The sequence below is a fragment of the Zeus faber genome, assembly GCF_960531495.2.
Source record: "Zeus faber genome assembly, chromosome: 2".
NCBI classification, from domain to species: Eukaryota; Metazoa; Chordata; class Actinopteri; order Zeiformes; family Zeidae; genus Zeus; species Zeus faber.
Window position 1 is genome coordinate 50839390 of NC_137189.1, and position 23304 is coordinate 50862693.

The 23304-nt window shown below is 45.8% G+C and overlaps 1 protein-coding gene across 4 annotated transcripts in view; it reads left to right on the forward strand.

The window, feature by feature from the left end:
* The first annotated feature begins 1437 nt into the window (after positions 1-1437).
* The window catches only part of cd2ap (CD2-associated protein), a 76701-nt gene continuing 54834 nt past the window's right edge, over positions 1438-23304 (forward strand). For 2 of the 4 annotated variants that reach the window (XM_079996543.1, XM_079996544.1), the window contains exons 1-2: positions 1438-1606; positions 15135-15292. In XM_079996543.1, the coding sequence (XP_079852669.1) occupies positions 1603-1606; positions 15135-15292 (162 nt within the window). In that variant the 5' untranslated portion in view covers positions 1438-1602. Of the gene's footprint in view, positions 1607-5824; positions 5967-15134; positions 15293-23304 lie in introns of those variants that run through there. The other 2 variants (XM_079996546.1, XM_079996545.1) reach the window with 2 other exon arrangements.

The following is a 23304-nucleotide window of genomic DNA, read 5'->3' on the forward strand; positions in this document are numbered from 1 at the left end:
CATCTCTCCATCCATCCATCATCCATCTATTTATCTGTCCATGCATCCATCCACCCCTTATCGATCCATCAATCTATCAATCCATCATCTCTCCATCCATCCATCCATCCATCCATCTGTCCACCCATCCATCATCTGTCTATCCATCCATCTATCATCCATCTATCATCCACCCACCCATAATCCATCCATCCATTAATCCACCCACCCACCCATCATCCATCCATCCATCATCCACCCCTCAGTCCATCTGTCCATCAATCGTCTGTCTGTCCACCCGTCCATGCATCCATTGTCCATCCATCATCCATCCACCTGTCCATCATCCATCTATCATCCATCATCTGTCTATCCATCCACCCACCCATCATCCATCCATGCATCCATCCATCCATCATCCACCCATCATCCATCCAAGCATCCATCCATCCATCTATCCATCAATCCATCCATCCATCCACGCATCCTTCCACCCATTCATCCATCCATCCATCCACCCATCCATCCATCCGTCCATCCACCCATGCATCCATCCATGCATCCACCCATCATCCATCCAAGCACCCATCCATCCATCTATCCATCAATCCATCCATGCATCCATCCATCCATCATCCACCCATCATCCATCCACGCATCCTTCCACCCATTCATCCATCCATCCATCCACCCATCCATCCATGCATCCATCCATCCATGCATCCACCCATCCGCCCACCCATCCATCCGTCCACCCATGCATCCATCCATGCATCCATCCATCCACCCATCCACCCACGCATCCACCCAGGCATCCATCCATGCATCCATCCATCCACCCATCCACCCATCCATCTATCCATGCATCCATCCATGCATCCATCCATCCACCCAGGCATCCATCCATGCATCCATCCATCCACCCATCCACCCATCCATCTATCCATGCATCCATCCATGCATCCATCCATCCACCCAGGCATCCATCCATGCATCCATCCATCCACCCATCCACCCATCCATCTATCCATGCATCCATCCATGCATCCATCCATCCACCCATCCACCCATCCATCTATCCATGCATCCATCCATGCATCCATCCATCCACCCATCCACCCACGCATCCACCCAGGCATCCATCCATGCATCCATCCATCCACCCATCCACCCATCCATCTATCCATGCATCCATCCATGCATCCATCCACCCACGCATCCACCCAGGCATCCATCCATGCATCCATCCATCAACCCATCCACCCATCCATCTATCCATGCATCCATCCATCCACCCATCCACCCATCCATCCATCCATGCATCCATCCATCCACCCATCCACCCATCCATCCATCCATGCATCCATCAGGACTTCCCAGATCCCGTGGTGTAACATCGCGACACTTGGAGGTGGAGCCTCCTCGCGCGGCGGACTTCCTGCTCTGGAGCCTGGAGGAGAAGCACCAGGACGGAGCTGCGGAGGCTCCGAGGAGGCCCGTTCTACCCGCGGAACTCAACCCTTTTTCCCGACTCCCCCCTGGCCGCCCGCCCAGCCCAGCCCAGCCGAGCTAGCACCGAGCCGCCGGAGGAGAGAAGCCCCGGGATCCGACTCCCTCTCCGGGATGGGTGAGTGCTCCGTGGAGCCGCGGGGCTCCGGCTGCGGGCTGAGGAGTTTTTATGGAGCGGATCGATCCCAGTTCACCCGGAAAAGTCACACCGACACCGGGTGCGCGGTTAGCTCCACAGCTAAACGGCTACCCGGTAGCCGGGTCCAGTTAGCCGCTAGCCGGGGCTCTGGCTCACGCTGGACTCGTTCCACTCTATTTCCATGGATCCTGGTGCACTGCACCTGGATAACCTGCTCACCTGGTCCTGACGGGCCCGCACAACCCCCGAAACGCTCTCAAATCCAGCTTTACCTGACGATACCAGGCCTTGAAAGTCACGAAGAAAGTATTTAAACGTGTCAAATTCCGATTTACGTGACATTTACACACTTTTAAAAAGTCCCCAAACAGTCTCAACATGTCTCAGATTCATGTTGACATGACAGCGTTGGGCCTTAAAAGTCATCAAACTGTCCAAAGTTCAGGTAAACATCACAATATTAGATGTAATCTATTATTACTCCAGTTCCTAATATGTGGAATTAGGAACTGGAGTAATAACTTCTCAGCTCTTATCCCACCTGAAGGAAACTGTTCTAATACCAGTTCATAGAATATTCTGCCTGATAGTGACCTTTCTGTTCCAAATATGTGCTGCTTACCCCCAACACTTTATGGATACGACCATTTCTCCAAAGCTCTCAAGTTTGGGCCAATTTGTCGTAAAAAGTATTGAATTCCACTTGAAGTCCATTCATGGTTGGTCCAGTTTCCCTGGAGCCGGTCTCTCCTCAGCGGGGTGCTGGCCTGGCAGCGCTCCCTGTTTTCCTCCACCCTGCGCTGATGTGACGAGCAGGTAACCGGTGCCACGTGCGACGTTCTTTCCAGCCGAGCGTCCAGGTTCCCACGCCGCCCGCAGCCCTGGCACTCACCCCCAGCACGCTCTGCAGGCTCAACGTACTCAGTTAAAATCTCCCACATCCCGTCGAGCGGGAGCCATCGTGTGTAGGAAACCAAATTCACTTACTGCTCGGGTGACTTGCGTTTGGACTAGATGACTCAATCTGATGGACACAAACTGTGAGGTCCGTCTCAGTGCCCTCCCCCTCTTATCAGGAGCTGGTTTGCCACATCGCTGCTTGGTCTTCCAGAAGGCCTGCCAGGGGAGTGAGTGCATATACCTCAAAACAGAGTCAAGTTGCTGCTTGAGCTCAAACAGTTCCCACAACTAATTAAAGTCACGTTGTGCCAATCGTTGAATGTGATGCCGAGCAGAGGAATGCAGGGCTCCAGGGATCAGTACAGAACCTGACGTTTCTCTCACAGCAGCAGAGCGGGACTTACTCATAGAACAACGATGATGAATGCAAATAATTGCATGGCCTGTACACATATAGTGTGTAAAGAATATTGCCAAGGTGTGGAGATGTGCTTGGGGACATCTAGCCCACTCCCTAGGAGGAAAGCATTAATTGCCACGGCAGCCTAACCATCCGTTTGGTTGCTTCCTGGAACCGTTATACTGGGCCAGCGGTTAAACGCGCAGTCAACTAGCAGCCTCGGTGGGTTTTGGGGGATGTTGGCTCGACATCTCTGCCGACTGAATCTGGTGGGAAGTCAAAACATTGCACTGACTCACTGTGTGGATGACAAAAGCACTTACAACAACGTGTCATGACAACAGCCTGCAGCTCCTGGTGGGGAACGCTGCGCCTGTTTGTCTGCGACGAGGCTGTTATCCAGCAGTTGTGCTATGCTGTGAAACTGGTTTTAAATTCAACTCGCTCTGCGTTTTGCCACCATGCTATGCAGTGCGTGGTGTAAGAAAGGAGGCAACACTTGGGCTTGTTGGCCAAAGTTCACTGCATCACAAAATAATTCTGTGATGTCACCACATGCAGTTACACTTGGACATAACGCTGCGTTGGAGTGGAACATGGTCCAAGGAAGAAAAGGCTTTTTAACCTGGACTGCAAAGCAAAACCTCTGGGATTATTTAAATGTCAATTTAAATGTAAACAGGAAACAATGTGCTTCACTTTATTCAAAGAAAACATAGTCAAGGTTTAAATCCACCTATAGTATTTAGACTTAGACTTTTAGTATGTTTGTTTCGGAGTCACTGCCAACTATTTTGACAAACTACTCAGTTTAGCATCCAAGGTTCATCATTTCCAGCTCTTTCTAAACCCGTACTGTAAAAAGTGCTGCATGATTATCCAAGCTGCCACGCCCACTCGGTGTGAAATAAAACCATTTCTTCACTCGTTCACCTCTGTTACTGAGTGACAACAAGTCTACTGAGTCAGATGTGTAGACAAACCCTCCAGCTGTAAACTTCAGATTGAGGTGTCGCTGTGTTCACGTCCGCTCTCCATAATTGATGCTCGCTCTTAGTGAAGGTGAGAATGGTCTTTGTTTATCGCGTGTTGCCATAGCGTTGCTAATGCGGGACATTTGAGTATGATTGGGGAAACACTTTAGAGGAAAGCAGGATGTGAAATGATGGAGGTGACCTTTTCAAGTATGAATTGATGTCTCCTCGCCCCCAGACTGGGTGAAGCCTCTCATCACTGGCTCCCACTAGAAACACTTCAGGGTTTCCCCTCGTGTATTTTTAAAGGTTGTTTTTTAAACTATCAAAATATCAACATTCAAATGGGTAAAATGTTTCTTCATTGTGGAGCTGCGTGCAGCGCATTGATTACCTCCACCTCTATCTGTGAATAACCTCTCCTGCAGGATGTTTTAAACCTCCCGTTGGGCTCGGTACCAAAACCCGGTACCACTATGGCACCGGTTCCTACACCGTGTCCGTGTCTCCCGGACCCAATCGCAACGCAGATTTCTGCCACCGGGCCCAACAACTTTTCTGGGGGAAACCCTGACCTCCCAGCACCGCCCGTCCCCCACCCGGCAGTAAGCGTAGAAATCCTGACTCAAGCTGCAGCTTTGGATGCTGCGCGGTGCTCCGTGCTGTGGAATGCATCTTCCTCTCAGGTTTCCTGCTGCAGAACGTTTCTCAGCTCTGTTCGGACACGTCTGAGCTGCGGCTGCAAGCCCTTCACATTGTGCGCTGCCGTCTCCACCGACTCACTTCAAGGCTTCGGTGAGGCCTCTATCTAACCACCCAGCCACCTCCCCAAAGAAAACTGAGATTTATTTTCTGCAGGTTTCAAGTCAATCTGGATCTTGTTTGTATCCAGCTAAAGTCTGTTGAAAGCTGTAAATCCCAACTCTGGAAGACTTTGTTCTGTTAGATTCATAAGTCGGCGACGTTTCCCCCGAAAGCCTTGGGGCTGCTCCTCGTCCGCTCGCTCCTCCTGGGCGTGTTCCTGGCAGGTACACGTGGAGGTTACGGCACCTTTCTTGCGTAAATTAAGATGAAGAAAAATGGTTTCCACCTGCCCCACCTGCCCCGCCTTCCATCCATGCTGTACCCCCGTCGGTCCAATCGGCGTCCTCGCTTCGGAAGGAAGGAATGCGGTTGTGAGTTTCCTCCTTCCTAGTAGGAGGAGTGACAAGATAGTAGGTCAGGGTCTGCTTTACGCATCTGCTGGCCTGCCTGGCAGAGAGTCAACCCGTCTGTACTTGTTTCTATCATCTGTGTCTGTTTCTATATTTTTCTATCTCCATTTTTTCCCAGGGGAGGACACATCCTTAAAGTATGTGGTCGTCTTCTTAGAAACCAACACGCCAAGTCATGTTGCCCAGGCTTCTTTCTTCTCTGTGCTTCTACGTAGAGATCATGTCGTATGTAGTGATAATGCAAAAAAGGAATAGAATTGGACAATTCTCAACAATTGACATCTGTAATTCCTGCTTAGTGCATTCACCAATATCTCCCAGTGACGTTAACCTCAGTTTTGCCTTGAAAATCCATTCTGTGGGCACCACGAAAATAAAGTTGTTTAAAGTTACCCCAAGAAATGTATTTTGATATTTTGAGCCACAGCGTTCATTTTGAACCAGTTTCATTTCGTGTTGGATTTTTGATGTGAAGATGTAGCTGTGTGGTTATCCAGCCCTGATTCCTATCTCCACTTCTTTCCCTTTCTGCCTATGTTCCTGTCTTCATCCCTCTGTTTCTATGTTTCCACCTGTATTCTCTGTCTATGTGTGTGTGTGTGTGTTTGTTATGTAAGATCCACATTGACAGCGAGCCCCGACAGGAAGTGCAGCGTACGGAAACCGTGACCTGGAAACTGTGTCCTGTTTCCCCTTTATGTCCCAGCAGAAACCACACAGGAAAAAGAGAGAGGGAGAGAGGGACAAACAGCAGGAGAACGGACAGAGAAGCAGAAGAGAGAGAAAGAGACATGTGTGGATGGATGGAAGAATAAATTCCCATGGAGAGAGAGACTGATGCACAGAGACAGGTGGGTAGACAGATAAGAGAGAGAGTGGGAGTGAGGGAGAGCGAAAGGATGACAGAAGATAAAGGCTTATTTGGGTCAGAACCTGTGGTCATTTGTGTTGATATTCCCTCCCACGTCTTCTCCAAACTACTTTGTACCTGCACGCTTGTTTCCTTAAATACTTGAGTCGTGTCTTCGATTGCTGCCACCCACTGATCAAACTTTTTTTACTTCCTGAAAGTTGCGCTGAGCCTCTGGATCCTCCCCTGGAGTCAGAGCATCAGTACAAACATCTCATAGAAAGCTTCCTGGTTGTTGAAGAGTAAACATTAGTATTGTATTGGCAGATACGCAGTATGGGGATCAATATCGTAAAAGAAAAAGTGGTATCAATCCTCTGCTATGACGTGACGAAGCTGTCTTCTGCCACATTGATCTGATGAGAGACAGACCTGCTGTCTGTCTGTTTTCCTGTCTTTGTCTTTTTTCTTTCAAATGTTCTTGGTTTTTCTTTTTCTCTTTCTGTCTTTCTTTCCAGTACTAAGGAAGCCTTGAAGAATTGGTGTGTGTCACTTTGAGCTGTTAGAGGGGTGGTTGGGTGGGTGGTGTGTGTCAAACAGTGTCCTGATTGATTTCAGACTTCCAGGTCTGTCCTGATGACCTGCAGGCAGCAGTAAAGTTGGCCGTCATGAAAGCCAGACAACATGGAAGCTTTCTTCTGGCCTTTAAAGTCACACATCCTGAAATTCTCAACGTATCTTCATCAATGGGATTTAAATAATAATAATATGTGAAATCAGATCGCAGTCACTCTCAGAGTCCTTCATGTATAAAGTGTCCTTGTTTTGCTGACATTTGAAAGTCTGAAATAACAGGGCTGGGCCACATATGGATGCATGTGCTGAGAACATGTTCTGGGCTGTGCTGATATTTCTGGAGCATCACAGTGAACAACACTGTTCCAGGTGTTCTCATCAACCGTCATCAGATCCACATCACTTATGATTGTTTCTCCCAGCGTTTCTTGTGTGAAATACCTTAACAGCAATACCCAAAACAAATCGATTTTGAGGCATCGGTTGAAAAATATTGTTGAATAATATTGCTCAGTCTCATTAAATGATCACACGGAGTCATCAAATAATTCAGAAAGTAATAAATAATAATTGATAATGAAAGTAATGCTCCGTTGCAGTCGTCGTCACTATCTGAGCTTAAACACTGTGGTGCTCATCACTTATGACGTGGTGGATGTTGTGAAACGCTGCAGTTCTTACTGTACCATCCTGCGGCACTCTCTGAGCCCAGAGGACCAATGTCTTTAATGTCTCACTCCCCGTCTCATGGTCAGCTCCTTCTGAGTCTCATCCTCTTCATCCTCTTCATCCTCTTCACAGCACAAACTTTATTGGGTCATGACGCTTTCAGCTTTTTTCCTCTGTGTCGCTTGTCCTGGTTTTGATGCTCCCTGGTGGTCCCAGCTCAGGCTCTGCTGATATATCAATATTGTGATATAATATCAATATTGTGATATAATATCAATATTGTGAAATAATGTCAATATTGTGAAATAATGTCAATATTGTGATATAATGTCAATATTGTGATATTATGTCAATATTGTGATATGTGGCTAGATATCACCTTGGATATTGGTTTATCATTTTTGGCAACATGTTTTTTCCTGCTATTAAAGGCGGCATCACATCAAAGTCCAAGCTTCAACCTGCTTAGTCCTATCATCCACATTGCAAAGGATCGTTTCTCAAATGTTTCTCTTGGGTAAATACGTAATGAAACAAAAATATTCATCCCAAAATATAGTGAAATGATCAATATCAAGGTATTCGTCAGAAGATATTATGATATTTGATTGTTTTTAATGTTGGTGAGCCCTAGTTTTAATGGACAAACTTGGACAATGGAATCTGGATTTATAGAATCCTACTAGTGTGTGTGTATATGTGTGTGTGTATATGTGTGTGTGTGTGTATATATATATATATAAAAAAAGTAGTAAGTAGGGATATTTGGCTTTTGGGTGAAATTTATGGAAAATGTAAAAAGTTGACACTCCAGTGATAATATATGATGAAAGTGCATTTAAGTAGAAGATGCAATGGTGATTTCCTCATCTCAAACAATGTATTGAAACAAAAGCCAACAACAGCGGTGGGTTGCCTCTCACCTCCCTTAAATGTGTCTGGAGTTGAGTGGCATCATCCTGCGGTTCCTCAGGGCACTGTTCACAATGAAGCGCTCATCAGTGTGGGATGTGGCCAAAGCACGTCCACTTCTATGCCTTTCTGTGACTCTTCCAGTCTCTGTATCTCTGTTGCAAGCTGCTGATGACGCTCTGTGACACTCTAAGCTCAGTGGCCACTTCCCTCTAACAACATCCTGTTTGAAGCCTCACCAGGCGAGGTGCTGTTGATCAGTTGTTGGGTGTGGTCTTGGTCTCATGATGTCAACATGTGAACAGCATGATGAAGAGGACTTTAAATACCAACTCTAATTGAACCAGGACATTTATTGGTGGATTCATGGATCAAACACCTGTTGTGAATTTTTGTGTTCAGCTCCTTGTTGGAGAACATTGAACAGTTGGACATGTGCATTCAAAAGTTTAGAGAAGGTCAAATGAAGTTCACCTGTAAAGGTTATAGTGCATTTTAGCTTCATCCTGAAATTTCACCCGAAAGCCCAATATCTGTGTGTGTGTGTGTGTGTGTGTGTGTGTGTGTGTGTGTGTGTGTGTGTGTGTGTGTGTGTGTGTGTGTGTGTGTGTGTGTGTGTGTGTGTGTGTGTGTGTGTGTGTGTGTGTGTGTGTGTGTGTGTGTGTGTGTGATCTAGATTATGGAGTTCTACTAATAAAGATTTTGTGGGTGTTGGCTCCAGTGGTGTATACTGAGCAGTGAAGGTGTGTTATTCCTTGTTGCCAGTGGACGTCAGTTCCTGGTTAATAAAGGTGAAGTCCTGCCGTGTTGAGGTTAGCGTTACTGACAGCCTGACCTCTGGGTTGATGCTTATTAGAAAGTCCAGATTGTTGACTGTCATAGCGGTGAGGGCTTTTACCTTCTGAACCCGGAAGTCCCACCTCTGCGAGAACTGAGCGTTCTTAAAGTAATGCTCTGCTCAGCTTGGTGGTACACACAGTTCTGTAGGGAAATGTTGTAGTCAGCGTTGCACAGCTGCTCCTACATGGGTAGGTGGGTGTATTTGAACTGTCTGGATATTCAAGGTCTGTCTAGATACTGTACACCTTTTTTTTTTTTTTCCACTTTATTTGCAAGCAGTTCTGTTCTTTAAGGTCTGTGACATTGAGTCCCGGTTGTGATCGGACTCCTTTTGTGGTTTGGTGTTGGTGTATCATGCAGACCCAGTGACCCACATCCAGTGTGGCACACCAGCAGCCTGCAGCCAGGCAGCGTCCCAGGAGACCGGCACCAGCACAGGCCAGCTCGTTGGAAATCCAGCGCTGTACTTCAGACGTGTCCGCTCTCCATATTCCTAGATGCTCAGGTTGTTTGGATGATTTCACACGTTAGTTCTGCGCTGGGCCTCCATGTTGTGCTGCTGACTTAACAGAGGGAAAAAATCCTAGATGTAGAACTGAGCTACTGAGCATGCTCAGACCTCCTGCTCCATCATGGAACACCACCACTACGTCTGCTAAGTATACTGAAGTCAGCGATGTCAGCGTTTCAATGCCTCAGGACTCGTACGGGGCTTTTTTAAATTCATTTTTTTACCTTCATAAGCCCTTACTGGTTCTGTTGGTTGACAAACGTTTAGGGCAGCGAGTTAGAGCAAACATGTTTAACTGAAATAAGGAGGAAACATGAAAAAGAACTTAACTGGAGATGTTTGTAATTTGCAAGATTTCTTTGACCCACATCGTCATAGTCTACGACTCAACATTGGGTTTCGATCCCTAGTTTGAAAACCACTGAGTTAGAACTTTCACCACTGCAGGGGGCCATTTGTTGTGTTTATTTGTGTAAGTGTGTGTCACCCTGACGTGAGCAGCCTTGGACACATCTTATCAATAACCAAACAATCGCTTAATTCTTTCATCGCTTAAAGTGTGTGTGTGTCTGTGTGTGTGTGTGTGTGTGTGTGTGTGTGTGTGTGTGTGTGTGTGTGTGTGTGTGTGTGTGTGTGTGTGTGTGTGTGTGTGTGTGTGTGTGTGTGTGTGTGTCACAATTGAAAGGAATGCGATGGCGGAAATGGCTGTCGCGCTGGCTGCGTGCCAACATGGTGCTCTGTGTTGCAGCTCCTTTAAAGGGAAATTCAACTGACAAAGCAGCATTACAGCCATTAAACTCAACAGCGTATTAAGATTTTATTCTTTCCGAAGGTAGGTTTCTCAAGAGACTACACAGTTGAATAGAATAACAAAATGGAAAAGAATGAAAAAAAAAAAATCCATGGATTTAAGTCATTGGCTCTGCATTAAAAATGTCCTTCAATTATTGTCATCTGTATTTTTTAGGTCTTTTCAACATTAAATATACACCCAAACTCTTAATTTTATGTTGAGAAAAACTGAAAAAAATTGTTTTTTGCAAATTAAAAAATTTAAAATTGTATTCAATTCAAATTAAAATTGTTTTTTTTTTTATCAGTGAAGGAGCCTTACGTGTCAGTCCTTTAAGGCCAATCAGAAGGAAGCGAAGAACAGATGACCCATCTGAGGAAATCCGAGGTGTTTTCGTGTATTTTGAACCCTGAATCACCGAAGAGTACGGCGGGGTGTTATCAGTACCAGCACCGATGCCTTGATCCTGGCACCGGTTCCAAAAGGGAGTTTATCATGAACCGCGTTGCAGAGTGCCCTGACCCATCTCTCAAAATAGAGGATTTGCTTTGGTTTCTGTTTGACGCCTGGGGTTACCAGACCAAGGCCGTCTGACTTCACTTCCCGTTCTGAGGAAAGTGGGAACCTGGTTCTGGAGGGCTGACGTGTCGGTAGGAATTTTAGAACCTCAAAAGCTCTGCCCTTGGTGGGACTGTCTTGAACGCACACACACACACACACACACACACACACACACACACACACACACACACACACACACACACACACACACACACACACACACACACACACACACACACACACACACACAAACCACCTGTGCGCTGTTAAATGGATTTTGAGGTATTTCCTCCTTCCTACCAGGAGCCCTCTGCACAGCCTCCCAGTGCAAACACCTCAAAGTGGGCCTGTTCAACTAGCAGTTTATCTACATTGACCCTACAAAGATAACACCATTGGTTCGAAGCTGGACATGGCTAAATGTCCTCTAATGAAAATGGGGCGTTTTTCCCTGTTGTCCCGCCCACTGCAGTCTCAAACAATCGCAACGTGCTCGCTCACTTTCTGTCAACCCTGTCCGAAGGACGTTAAAGAAGTCATTTGCCGGACGGAGCACCGGGTCTCACCGTCCGCAGTGTGGAGGTTTGGTGAAAACAATCGCTTAATAAGACGTTTTAAAAGGATAGCAAAATAAAAGGATCCAATGGTGTATTTATTGTGGAGTCAGCCCGTCCTGTCTGGGTCCCTGCTCCCTGGAGAGGGAGGCGGTGACGAGCCTTCCACCTCCCGCTGACAGGTGTGTGTGTGTGTGTGTGTGTGTGTGTGTGTGTGTGTGTGTGTGTGTGTGTGTGTGTGTGTGAGTGTGAGTTGGAAACGAGGTTTACAGTCATTTATTTCTTCTTTCGGGGATTTCTCCATACGGGGAGAAAAGCGGTGGTTAAAGCAGCCTCGTGGAATACCACTTCCTTTTCAGCAGGCTTTACAGATTATTCAATTGGCAAAATAAAAAGGAATTAAATCGGCCAATAAAACAACAGCGCTCTGTGTTTCACTGGATGTTTATATCTCCTGAGACAGTGATTGCTCCTCCGGGGACAATACAATCCATTTGGTCTTATTCTTCAAAGTGTGGAAAAAGGAAAAACTGACCTAAAAATAAGACTGTGATTTTTGTTGTGAATAGAAAATGATCTTTTTGTGTATCTTACCCAGCGTTGGATGCAAACCTCAGTACCACTGTCGTGTCAGTGCAGGCTGCAGAGGGGATCCGCCAGCTTCGCTGCCCAAAATACTGCTGTGTCCCTTTAAATGTGAGCTCCTGAGTTCTGCTCAAGTCTGTGGGTTTGTCCAGACAATCTCCTCTCCCCGTGCTCAGTGCACTTATCAGGCAGGAAAACAGACTTCCAGTCTGGAGTGATTCAGCGGGCGTGAGGAGGAATCTGTTGCTAGTGTTCATTTGAGCACAGCGTCCGTATCTCTTCCGGTGTTTCTGCTCTGAACGACCGTTCTGGGACCGACGCTCTGCTCCGTCCGTTTGTGCAGCTGCCACCATCATCACATTTTAGTCGATGATTAATAGTCGTACACATATCTCTGACAATTTAGTTTTCCTTTTCTTTTTTCATTTTATCCCACCATAATAGTGGAATAACGATTTCACAAAGAAATCTTAAACTGCTGAAATATTTGCGATCAGATGATGATGTAATAACTGGTGTGTGCAGTGGCTGTGTGTGCTTGTCTATCTGGATATTTATCTCATTCGGGTTCTTGGATTCTGCAAGCAGGTTGTTGGAATTTTGCGACCACAGTTAATGCAAGTTAAACCAATCTCTGCAATATAAAGAGAGAAGCGGTGATTGTTTTGAAAATAGAGGAAGAAGGAGTAAAGATTGGCTGCTGGCTACTGACACAGAGAGACCTTTACGACAGTATATGTGTTGTGTTATACCTATTCTCAGACTATTTTATATTCTTCTTATAGATCCAATTTTATGGATTTGATTCTGAGTTCTAACATCTACATCATCAAGCTGCCCAACATCAAATGACATGTTTAGTTGCAGTATATGGCAAACGACAAGCGTCAGAAATGCCATCACTTCCAGAAGCATCGATGGCCGACAGCTCTGATGGTCAAAGTCTCCTTTAGTCTTGAGGCTTAATCGTTCCTCTCCTTAAATGCCTGCGTCTGTGGAAACTCTATGTGCTCTAGTGCTGGTTTATCTCAGTTTGGTTGTCCGTCCAAGTACATGGTCGGAGCAGCCAGCGCTCGCTCTCTGGCTCCTGTGGAGGATCCTACAGATGATGATGATGATGATGATGCTTCTTTATCCCTGGAGTCGTACTTAGAGAAGCTGCTCCACCTGCAGGTCCACAGCAGCCCTCCACCAGTCTCCACCTATCATCTCGCTTCACTGATACTGTTTGTTTCATGTCGCCTCCTTCACAAGGACACTCAAAGGAATGAAGCAAAGCCGGTTCCTGGTGTAGCTGCAGCGTCAGGCAGCTCAACAGGAAAGGCCACAAGCATTTGAATATTCAGTCATTAAATCATATTTTTTTCTTTTAATAGAAAGAAGGCTGTGCACCCATTCAATTTACATAACTTACACTAGAGTGACACTATTTTTATGCTTCGCATTAAAATGTGATCTGCATTTTTCACTATACATATCAGATTTGCGCATATAGATCACATTTAACACACAGGAAGTGTAAATCCATGATATCTTCTAGTGTTGATGAGAATCTGCCTCTTTTGTGGGTTGTTGTCTCCAGGTTTTAAAATCTCCCCAGGAGGCACTTTACTAAACCAATTAGTTAGTGGTCGGTACGTAGGGTAAGCAGTCAGGCAGACAGACAGGTAAATATCATGCAGCCTGTTGCCTCGACAATTAAGACAGGTTAGCAGTCAGACAGGGAAGCAACCTCCACTGTCAAGCAGACAGTCACATCAGCAAAGAGTCAGCAGGCATTGGTGCAACCAGACAGGCAGGGCATAAATGAATCTGTTGTTGTGATTGTGCGGTAGATTAAAGTCCTGACATGTCTGTGGTGCCGAGCGTTCCACAATGTCTCTACAGCTCTATTAGAAAAAGGTGAACTTAAATGTAAGATGAACTTAAATGTAACACTTTGATCGTATGAGCTGCCTGTTGAACCGCTCCTCTGATGTCATTCAGCCTTGTGATGACACTGCCCCTGTTTTTCCAGCACCCGAGCAAAAAGGCACAGTTACTATTGAGGCGTGGTCAGCCGTGCAGCCATGTTGAACCTCCCCACCCGTAGAGAGCGGTGCAGCTCTACTCTTCTTCCCTGTGGGACTAGAGCTCATCTGTGAAGAGGATCCAAACCCTGACATTTGATTTTAAGTTTGTGCCGAGTAATGTCACTTACTAGGGCCGGGCTAAAAATGTTTTCTGATAAAACCTCAAAATGTTTAACGATCCAATCTGAAAAGTCGGTCGTTTTTTAGCGAGTGATGAAGATGAAGCAATTTCCTGTTGTTGTCTGTTCATCTGCCTAATATCCTGTCTTGCATTCCTTGCTCTGTCTTTCTTTCAGTCTCGTTGTCTTTTCCAGCTCCTAATACATAGATATGGTTTCAAGTCCTTGCTGTTGACCAGGTATTTGTTGGCACCAACAATGGAACCAGCGGGGGGAGGAGCAGTGAGGGAGAAAGTGTTCCCATTAGGGTTGCACACAGCATTTGTTTTTGTTTCCTTCAATTACAATAAATGCACGTACAATGAAGACACTATTTGTTTTCTTTGGAGGGACGGTGAACTTTGAATGCCAGATCACAGAGAGCAGATCACAAGTCGGGCGTGGGCGTTCCTTAACGTGCGTGTGGAAAGGATCTCCCGTTCACCAGTCAGTCAGTGTGCATTACAATAACAGGACAAAACAAGCTTACAAGACAGGCATTACATTTCAATGGGGAATTATAAATATATATTTTTATGTGTGAGAATCGTCTCTCCGAGCGCCCTTCCTCCAAGTAAAACAACTCAAAACTGTGCGGGGCGGGGCACGGAGGAACGGGGCACGGCTCGTAGACTCCTTAAGATTATTTTCTGCGCATGACGCATGGAGAGGGGGGGATCGGTGGGAGGGGGATTTTTAAATACTGTGAAGATATTGCATATAGTGGCAAATATCGGGATATTGGATATTATCGAATATTAACCCCAAGCCTATTATGAAACTATTTATTTCAGCCCTCGAGGTTTACGTGTGTGTGTATGTGTGTGTGTGTGTGTGTGTGTGTGTGTGTGTGTGTGTGTGTGTGTACGTGTGTGTGTGTGTGTACGTGTGTGTGTGTGTGTGTGTGTGTGTGTGTGTGTGTGTGTGTGTGCGCACAGAGGTGGTGGTAGAGTTTGAGTACGAGGCCGTGCACGAGGACGAGCTGACGCTGCGTCTGGGCGACGTCATCAGGAACGTGCGGCGCGTGGAGGAGGACGGATGGATGGAGGGAGAGCTGAACGGCAAGAAGGGACTGTTCCCCGACAACTTCATCAAGGTCAGGACACACTGCAGCGGGTGTGTGTGTAAGTGTGTGTTTGTCGGCGTGTGTGTGTGATGGATCGCCACCTGAAGCTGCAGGAAACCAGCGTAAACAAGGAGAAAGCAGAATGCATGATGGGTCTTCTCTTTCTTGCCTGGGCAGCCCAGTTTAGCGTTTCAATTTTTTTTACCCGTCTGAGAGAACGACGCTCTCTGCGATCCATTAACCAGTGGACTCCTTCTCTGATATTACACTACAACTAAAGGCCCCTTTCCCACTTGCAGTGAAAGCTGTAAATGTATTGGTAATGTTCTGTGTTGGTGTCATGTGGGAAAGGGATCCAGTGTCCATGTTCCGTAAAAAAGTCTTTACCTACATTTCTTCACTCTCGACCTTGTATCATTTCTGGCAAATTGCTGGTACAGCTGTGAATGGAAGTGTGTGGGAAAGGAAGCAGTAACTTTGCTGTAAAGTAGGGGTGGAGCCGGATCATATTGTGGGTTTTTCCGAATACTTGTTTAGTGCAAATATTTGAAGTTATTTGTTTTCGGGGGAAAAAAAAAACATTGGGAAAAAATGGCGAGTCTGAACCGTGGCGCTCGGCTGCAAAGACGAGAAACTGAAACACGTCTTTATATTCTTAAATGTTATTATTTTCCTTCTTAAAAATGCCACCAGACTAGACGTGTCTTTTACAGTTAGTGGTGCGGTGGCATCGGGCACAAACGCTTGGCTCCGCCCGCCGGCTGCAGCGGAGACGGAGACGGAGGGAGCGGACAGGGAGAAGGGGAGGAGAACCTTCCTTCTCCAGAGGCAGAGAGTGTAGGACAAGTTGAAAATGATCACACTCAGTTAATAACATTGGATTTCGGATTATTGTATTCAGGGGCTGGGATGGGGGCTCTGTCAGCGGAGGGAACAGACACCATCCAGGACGGACGAGGCGACGGAGACGGGGAGCGAAGCCTTGGTCTAAAAACGAAACCGATTCTGTTGCCTAGTCTCGCGTGATATTTGACACCTCTCACGTGAGCATGACATAATGTATACGTAACAGTCATCCATGTGGGAACAGACTTTCCTTTATGGAACATTTCTGTAAAGAGAAATGTCTACCTACTGCCTTTTCTGGATATTTTTTATCCGGCGGTATGGGAAAGGGCTTAAGGCGTGTCCAGTAGGCTCTCGTCTCCGGTTGAAAGCACTACAAGCAGGAGCGATGCTGCCTTCATGGGCTCGGAAAACTGTAATGCATGTCGGAAAACCATCGGCTAACACCAAAGGAATGTTTCAGACCTCTTTCCACCATACATGTGTTTTCATCCCTGTACAGTTAACTACAACTTGAGCACGCTCAAAAGAAAAGAGCAATGAAATGAGGCAGAATATCCCACGTTCAAGGAGAGAGGAAAATATATTAAATAATAATAATCAAAAACCGGCATTGGTTATAGAAGCAATCAGCTGAATAAGAGAGACATCAGTCAGGTAGTGTGGTATATCAGAGGGTCAGTCCTTTTACATATTCAATCGGTGGCACAGTGCATTGCACTGCTGTCTCACAGCAAGAAGGTCCTGGGTTTGATTCCCGCCTGGAGCGCTGTTGGCACCGTGCTCTGGCGGGTTATCTCCCAATGAGGGTCCTTTCAGTAGGAAGTTTGCATGTTCTCCCCGTGCTCACATGGGGTTTCCGCCATGTAACATCAGTAAGAACCCCCACCCAAAACATGCAGACCCTCGTGGTCTGACCAGCGATGGGCACTTGTAACCGTGCCGGGCGTGATTGTACGCTGCCCCCTGCTCCTCGCTGCCCCCGGGAGGAAGGACCAGCCAGGATGGGTCAAAAGCAGAGAACTCATGTGTGTTGGTCGCCGTCACTGCAGGATTGCAAGGTGTGTATCCATCAGGGGAATGTTTGTTCAATTTCCAGTTCATGAGAATGAGTCTGCGTGCTATGAAGCTGCTAAATGCTATTGCTTTGTTTTGTGCAATTGTAACATGAATTTTCGTTGGTGTTACTCAGCGGATGGAGGTGAGTGGATTGGGTTCAAGGGGTGTAACATAGCACTGAGAGGCAGTCGACTACAGAGGACCAGAAGTTGACCAGGGATGGACATGACAACATGTGTCCTAATGAAACTGGGCTACTGCGTCTAGGGCAGTTGGGGTTAACAGAGGGGTATATTTTGTCATCAAAGAAGATTAATCCGTGTCGGTGCCAACCTGCAAGATTTGAATCCATTTGTGTGGGTGTGAAGAGATGGTTAAGAGACAGTGGAGAAAGAGCATTTATCTGATTCAGATTGAAATGTTTGGGAAATCCAGATTTTAATGGAGTTAGAGACTACGGGGTTGGAAAAAGTCTTAGTATTAGTGTGTGCTGACAAAGGAGCAGATAGTAAGGAGATTAGGAAGATTGATGCATGTGAGGTGAGTTCCATTGTTACAAGGAGGCCATCTTTATCCGAAAAAGCTGTCACCCAGAATGTAAGCTTGGAGATATTTGCTGCTCAGTAATAGTGGAGAACATGAGGCAGACCCATCCCTGCAAAAGTTGAGATATATTTTCCTAGTTTAATAAAATTGTTTTGGTAGCCAAAGGGGCGTGCTTGAAATAAATTCAGGAATCTTGGTAATACTGTCATTTTGAGGGTGTCAAAACGTCCAGCTAGTGAAATCGGGAGACAAGACCACAGTTCTAAATCTGCTTCCGTACGTTCTAGCATTGCATTGAAATTTGCCATTGTGAGAGTTTTTAAGGAACTGGTTATATTTACGCCTAGGTACTTGAAGGATTGATGTTCAATTCTGAAAGGGAATTATTCGTATTTTAGTGATTTACCAATATTATTTGCAGGAAAAGGGAAACTTTTCCTGCAAATAATATTTCCTGAAGACTACATGCAAGTACTCCCACTGGATCCTGTGGAATGCCTTTCAGTGTCTGGTGGTAAGATCACCTCAGGCAGCTGAACTGGATGGTTGGAGTGTAATATATTAAGGAGTGGCCTCACATGAGAGAACGGTTGTCACCTGGTATTAAACCTGTTTGGTCTTGATGTACGATTGTAAGTAGCACCTCGTTTAACCGGGTTGCGAGACATTTGGTCAGTATTTTGTCGTCGCAGCATTAGAGACTGATGGTCCTGTAGGTTGAGCGCTCACGTGGGGTTTTTATCCTCTTTTGACAGTGCTGATATAGCTGCTTGCCTGAGGGTTGGCGGTAGACTGCTACAGTCTAGTGTTTCGTCATACATTGCTTTAAGAATGAGTATTAGTTTGGAGGAAAATGTCTTGTAATACTCAATCAGAAACCCATCTGGTCCCGGGGCCTTTCCGCTCCGCATGGAGGGAGTAGCAGCTTGTATCTCACTGCAGTAAGTGATTTATCAAGAGAGGGCTGAGTGTGTGAATTGAGAGTGTGGATATCTAGTGCATCTAAGTAAGATTGTATTGAACATTTATCAGTGTTTATCGCTGTAATTTGGGAGTTACTGGATGTTTGTCTGAGTTGGATTGTGAGTCATCTACCTGCTTTGTCTCCATGTTCATAGAATTAGTGTTTTGTTCTCAGTAGATTCTTCTATGTCTGATGGAGGAGAGTATCGAATTCCATTTGTAAAAGGAGAGGCTCTTTGTAGAGCCGTGATGTGGGTGATTGTGGGTGTGGGTGAATTTTTGTCCAGATCTGTTCTAGATTGTTGTTGTTGTTGTTCTATTCCTCTGAGACATTTATTCTGTTTATTCATGGGTGCTGTGTAAGAAATTATCTGAGCTCTGATATAGGCTTTGAGTGTTTCCCACAGCGTACGTCGTGATATGTCTGGACAGTCTCTATGTGATTACGATGTAGTTAAGGTGTGCTTTGGGCAGTTGTAAAGTTAGCTTTAAAGGCTGAAATTTGACGTAATTGTTCTTTTCACGCAGAGCTCAACATGTTGTTGTTGACGAGCGCCCCAACAACACAGTACCTTTATGACTCAAATTATAAGGCGACTAAAAATGGCAACCATATTTTCAGTTTCGGCAACCAAAACCTGATGCCTGGTTGTCAGCCTGGCAACCACTTTGAAAAGTTAGTGCTGAGCCCCGCTTTACTAAAATAAGATAACAACATGCCAGGCTGTTCGGCTTATTTCACAAGGGAATCTTTCTTCCTGTCCTCTCGGTACGTTGGTCTGTTGTCATTCAACGGCGCTAAAGCTACAGATGGAGGCGTTCAGTCGGCTCTGGTGATTTTTTTATTGCGATGCATTCCTGCCCAAATATCGCAATACACACAATGTTATCGTCCTTGTTGACGGAGGGGGTCGTTCCCGTTACGCACCGTTGCGCACGACGCTCTTTTGGTTCCATTCAATGACATTAAATACATCCAGGATCCAACGTCTGTATTTGTTTACTTTGGTGAAACGGTGAACCTTTATGAACCTTTATGGCGTATCCTGGAGAACGGATCGCTTCACTCCAACTAGGAAGTTGCACGTGGGCATTGACGTAACGTGCGTGTTGAAAGGATCTCCCGTTCACCAGGCGAACAGTGACGGGCGCCAGGCAAGCACGAGTGAGGAAAAACTGTATGTATAGACTTGGCAGCTCTCTATGACAGTTATTAAAAAATAATTCTTTATGATATCATTTTAGAAATGCAAGTAAAAACATAGAGCCGCATCTTAACCAGCAGACTGCGCCACCACGTCCAGTGTTGTGTGTTGTGCGTGTGCTCTGCTTCTCTGTCCGTCGCAATATTTACGTACTGGGAAAATGTCGCATACGGTTGCAAATATCGTGATATTCGATCTTATCAAATATCGTGCCAAAGACCTGCATACACTGTGGTTGTAAATTACAAAAGTAAATGTCCACACACAGATGAACTTAATTCAAACAGCGACGGGAGTTAGAACCACTCACATGAATAAAGTTAGAAGATACACAAGTTAGACGTCGTCCACAGGACAGAGTTACTGATGATTAAGGAATGAATAAAGAGTTTCAATGCAGGTTGACAAGTTGAGCTCCACTTGCAACTAACTCTGTCCTACATGCAATGAAACAAATACTGTGTGTTGTATGTGCAGCACGCTGCCAGCACAGGGTAAATAAGATAATAATGAAGTTAGAAGAACTGTCAAGGTGTTTGTCTTCAAACAGAGAAACCTGCTTGGTGAGAACAAAATACTTGCTTAGACCTTGGAACGCTACTGCTGGGAAAAGTGCTATAAAAAAAGGATTTACTTGCTGACATGAAATGGTTCCAGGAGAACCGCAAACTCTACAGTGAGATGGTGAAGGACCATGAAAAATCCTTCCCTCCCTCCGTTCATCCTTCCTTCTCTCCTCGGCCCAGTCCACTCATCTCCTTCCTTCATCATCCCTCCTTTTTTCTGCCTTTTCCTCCTTTCTTCCTTCCATCTGGTTTTGTCCTCTTACCGTTTCCCCTCTCCCTCCTCTTCCTCCTCCTCTTTCTCCTCCCCCTCCTTCCTCCTCTCCCTCCTCTTCTCCCTCCTCTTCCTCTCCCTCCTCTTCCTCTTCCTCCTCTTCCTCCCTCCTATCCTCCTCTCCCTCTTCTTTCTCCTCTTCCTCCTCTCCCTCCTCTTCCTCCTCGTCTTTCTCCTCCCCCTCCCTCCTCTTCTTCCTCCTCTCCCTCCTCTTCCTCTTCCTCCTCTTCCTCCTCTTCTTCCTCCTCTCCCTCCTCTCCTTCCTCTTCCTCTTCGTCCTCCTCTTCCTCCTCTCCCTCCTCTCCTTCCTCTCCCTCTTCTTCCTCCTCTTCCTCCTCTCCCTCCTCTTCTTCCTCTCCGGCGCTGTTGGCACCGTGCTCCGGTGGGTTATCTCCCAAACAGGAGCCTTTCTGTGTGGAGTTTGCATGTTCTCCCCGTGTTCACATGGGGTTTCCTCCACCTCACGTCAGTAAGGACCTCCACCAAAAACATGCCCCCATCATCGTCTGACCAGCGATGGACACTTATCACCTGGTCCCCGGGCGCGTCCACGTACGCTGCCCACTGCTCCTGCTGTGCCCCCGGAGGAAGGACAAGCCAGGATGGTTAAAAGCAGAGGAACCATTTCACCGGCACCATCAAGCATGTGCATGTGTGTGTGTGTGCAAGCATGTGTTGTGGAGTGTCGTGTGACGATTAAAGACTGTTTCTTCTCTCTTTCTTCTCCCTCCTCTCCTTCCTCTCCCTCTTCTTCCTCCTCTCCCTCCTCTCCTTCCTCTCCCTCTTCTTCCTCCTCTCCCTCCTCTTCCTCCTCTCTTGGTTGTCGTCCAGCTCAGAGGATCCTGCTGAACTTTGCTCTTTTTCTCTTTCTCTCGTTTCCTTTCTCTTTTCCTTCCTTTTCTCCTCTGTTCCCTGGCCGTCTGTTTTGTCTTGGTCAGTTTGCTTCCAGACGGACATGGTGTCTGTGGACGGGCTGAGGTATTTTAAATGACATGGACGGTAGAACACTGAAGACAGATGACGGAAGTAGAGCGAGAAATTAAATTGAAACAGAAATGTGCAGAAGAGCAAAACATCAGCAGAGGGTTTAGGGAGAGCGACGTCTGAGAACACAAGGTGGTTAGAATGTGTGTTTGAGGAGTGAAGGAGTTCCACACCACATCTGTGGTGTTTGTATGGACGTGTGTGTCTGCGTCAGGGTGAAGTGTGAAGGACCAGGTTGTGTTCCTTAACGTAGGTGTCTCTTGTGTGTTGTGGGTTAGTTACATCCTCCTCATCATTTGAGCAGATCCTCATCTCTTTGGGAAGTTGTGTAACTTTTTAGATTCCCCAATCATGATTCCATCCAAATTCAAGAGACGTTTTAACTCCATGTTTGAAGTTTTCAATGCAGAGGATGTCTCCATCAGTTGGGTTAACGGAAAATTAACTGTGTTATTAGCTTCTACAATGATAGTCACATAAAACAAAAAAAAACCACTTGCATTTTTAATCGCGGTTGATCGGCAACTAAAATGTCATGATGGGGACAGAACTAGAGTAAGTGTTGTTTTTTAATGTTTGTGTGTGTTTAACAGCAGAGCATAATCACTAAAATGGGGATTCAAGCTGAGTTTTGGCTTCGGTTGGTTTTCAGCTCATATGACAAGTGTGTGAATCAGTGTTTGTGCGCACGTGCGTGGGCGTGTCCAGGGTGGACAGAGGAGCTCTGCTTCAAGCTCTCGGTTTTGGACCAGAGGGAGGAGCAATATTGACAAGATGAAATATCACAATGTTTTTCGACACCTTCTGTTTATTTATTTATTTATTTATTTTTTGGGAGACGGCTAATTGTGCTTTCATAACTCATCATTAGTAATGTAGATACTTATATGCTGCTACATATCCCTGACGATATGTAGCAGCATGATCATGCAGATCGTGGCGTCCATCTCCAGGTTGACCACCACCAGGTCCCACCGCAGGGTTCACAACACAAATCTACTTTCTCACTGTGGTTTCAATGCTGGGAGATGACCGCATCTTGTGTAGTAGAGAGCGGTCAAAGTACTCCCGTATCATGAGATATATACAGTATATAAACATCTGCCTGCCTGCCTCGGGAGCAGTTTATACCAGTAATGTACTGTTATATATACCTTTATATCTGTTTATATATTGACGTATGTCGACATACTGTACGTATATTCTGGACATAAGACCATATATACAGGCCATTCACATGAACATTTGCAAAGTCATTGAACCCGAAATACCATTACCATTCACGTAAATTGCTCCATTCAAACATAAATTACGTTATGTCAATAAAAAAATTGAAATCCCTGGATCACATTTTTGAGTTCTTGTCTATTTTATAGTTTTTTTTAGCCGCTGTAAAGTAGAGTTCTAAAGTATAATTTGTTTGGCAACAATAATAAAAAGACATTCTGCAGGGACTTTGAGCTTCAACGTTATCACTTTGAAACCTAAAAGGTTGAATGATGGGAAATGATCAGGATCCGGACGAGACGGACGAAATGAAACGGAATTTGTGAAAGAGATGAAAGTAGTTGTGTACAGGACCTCAACCAGCCACCAGAGTTT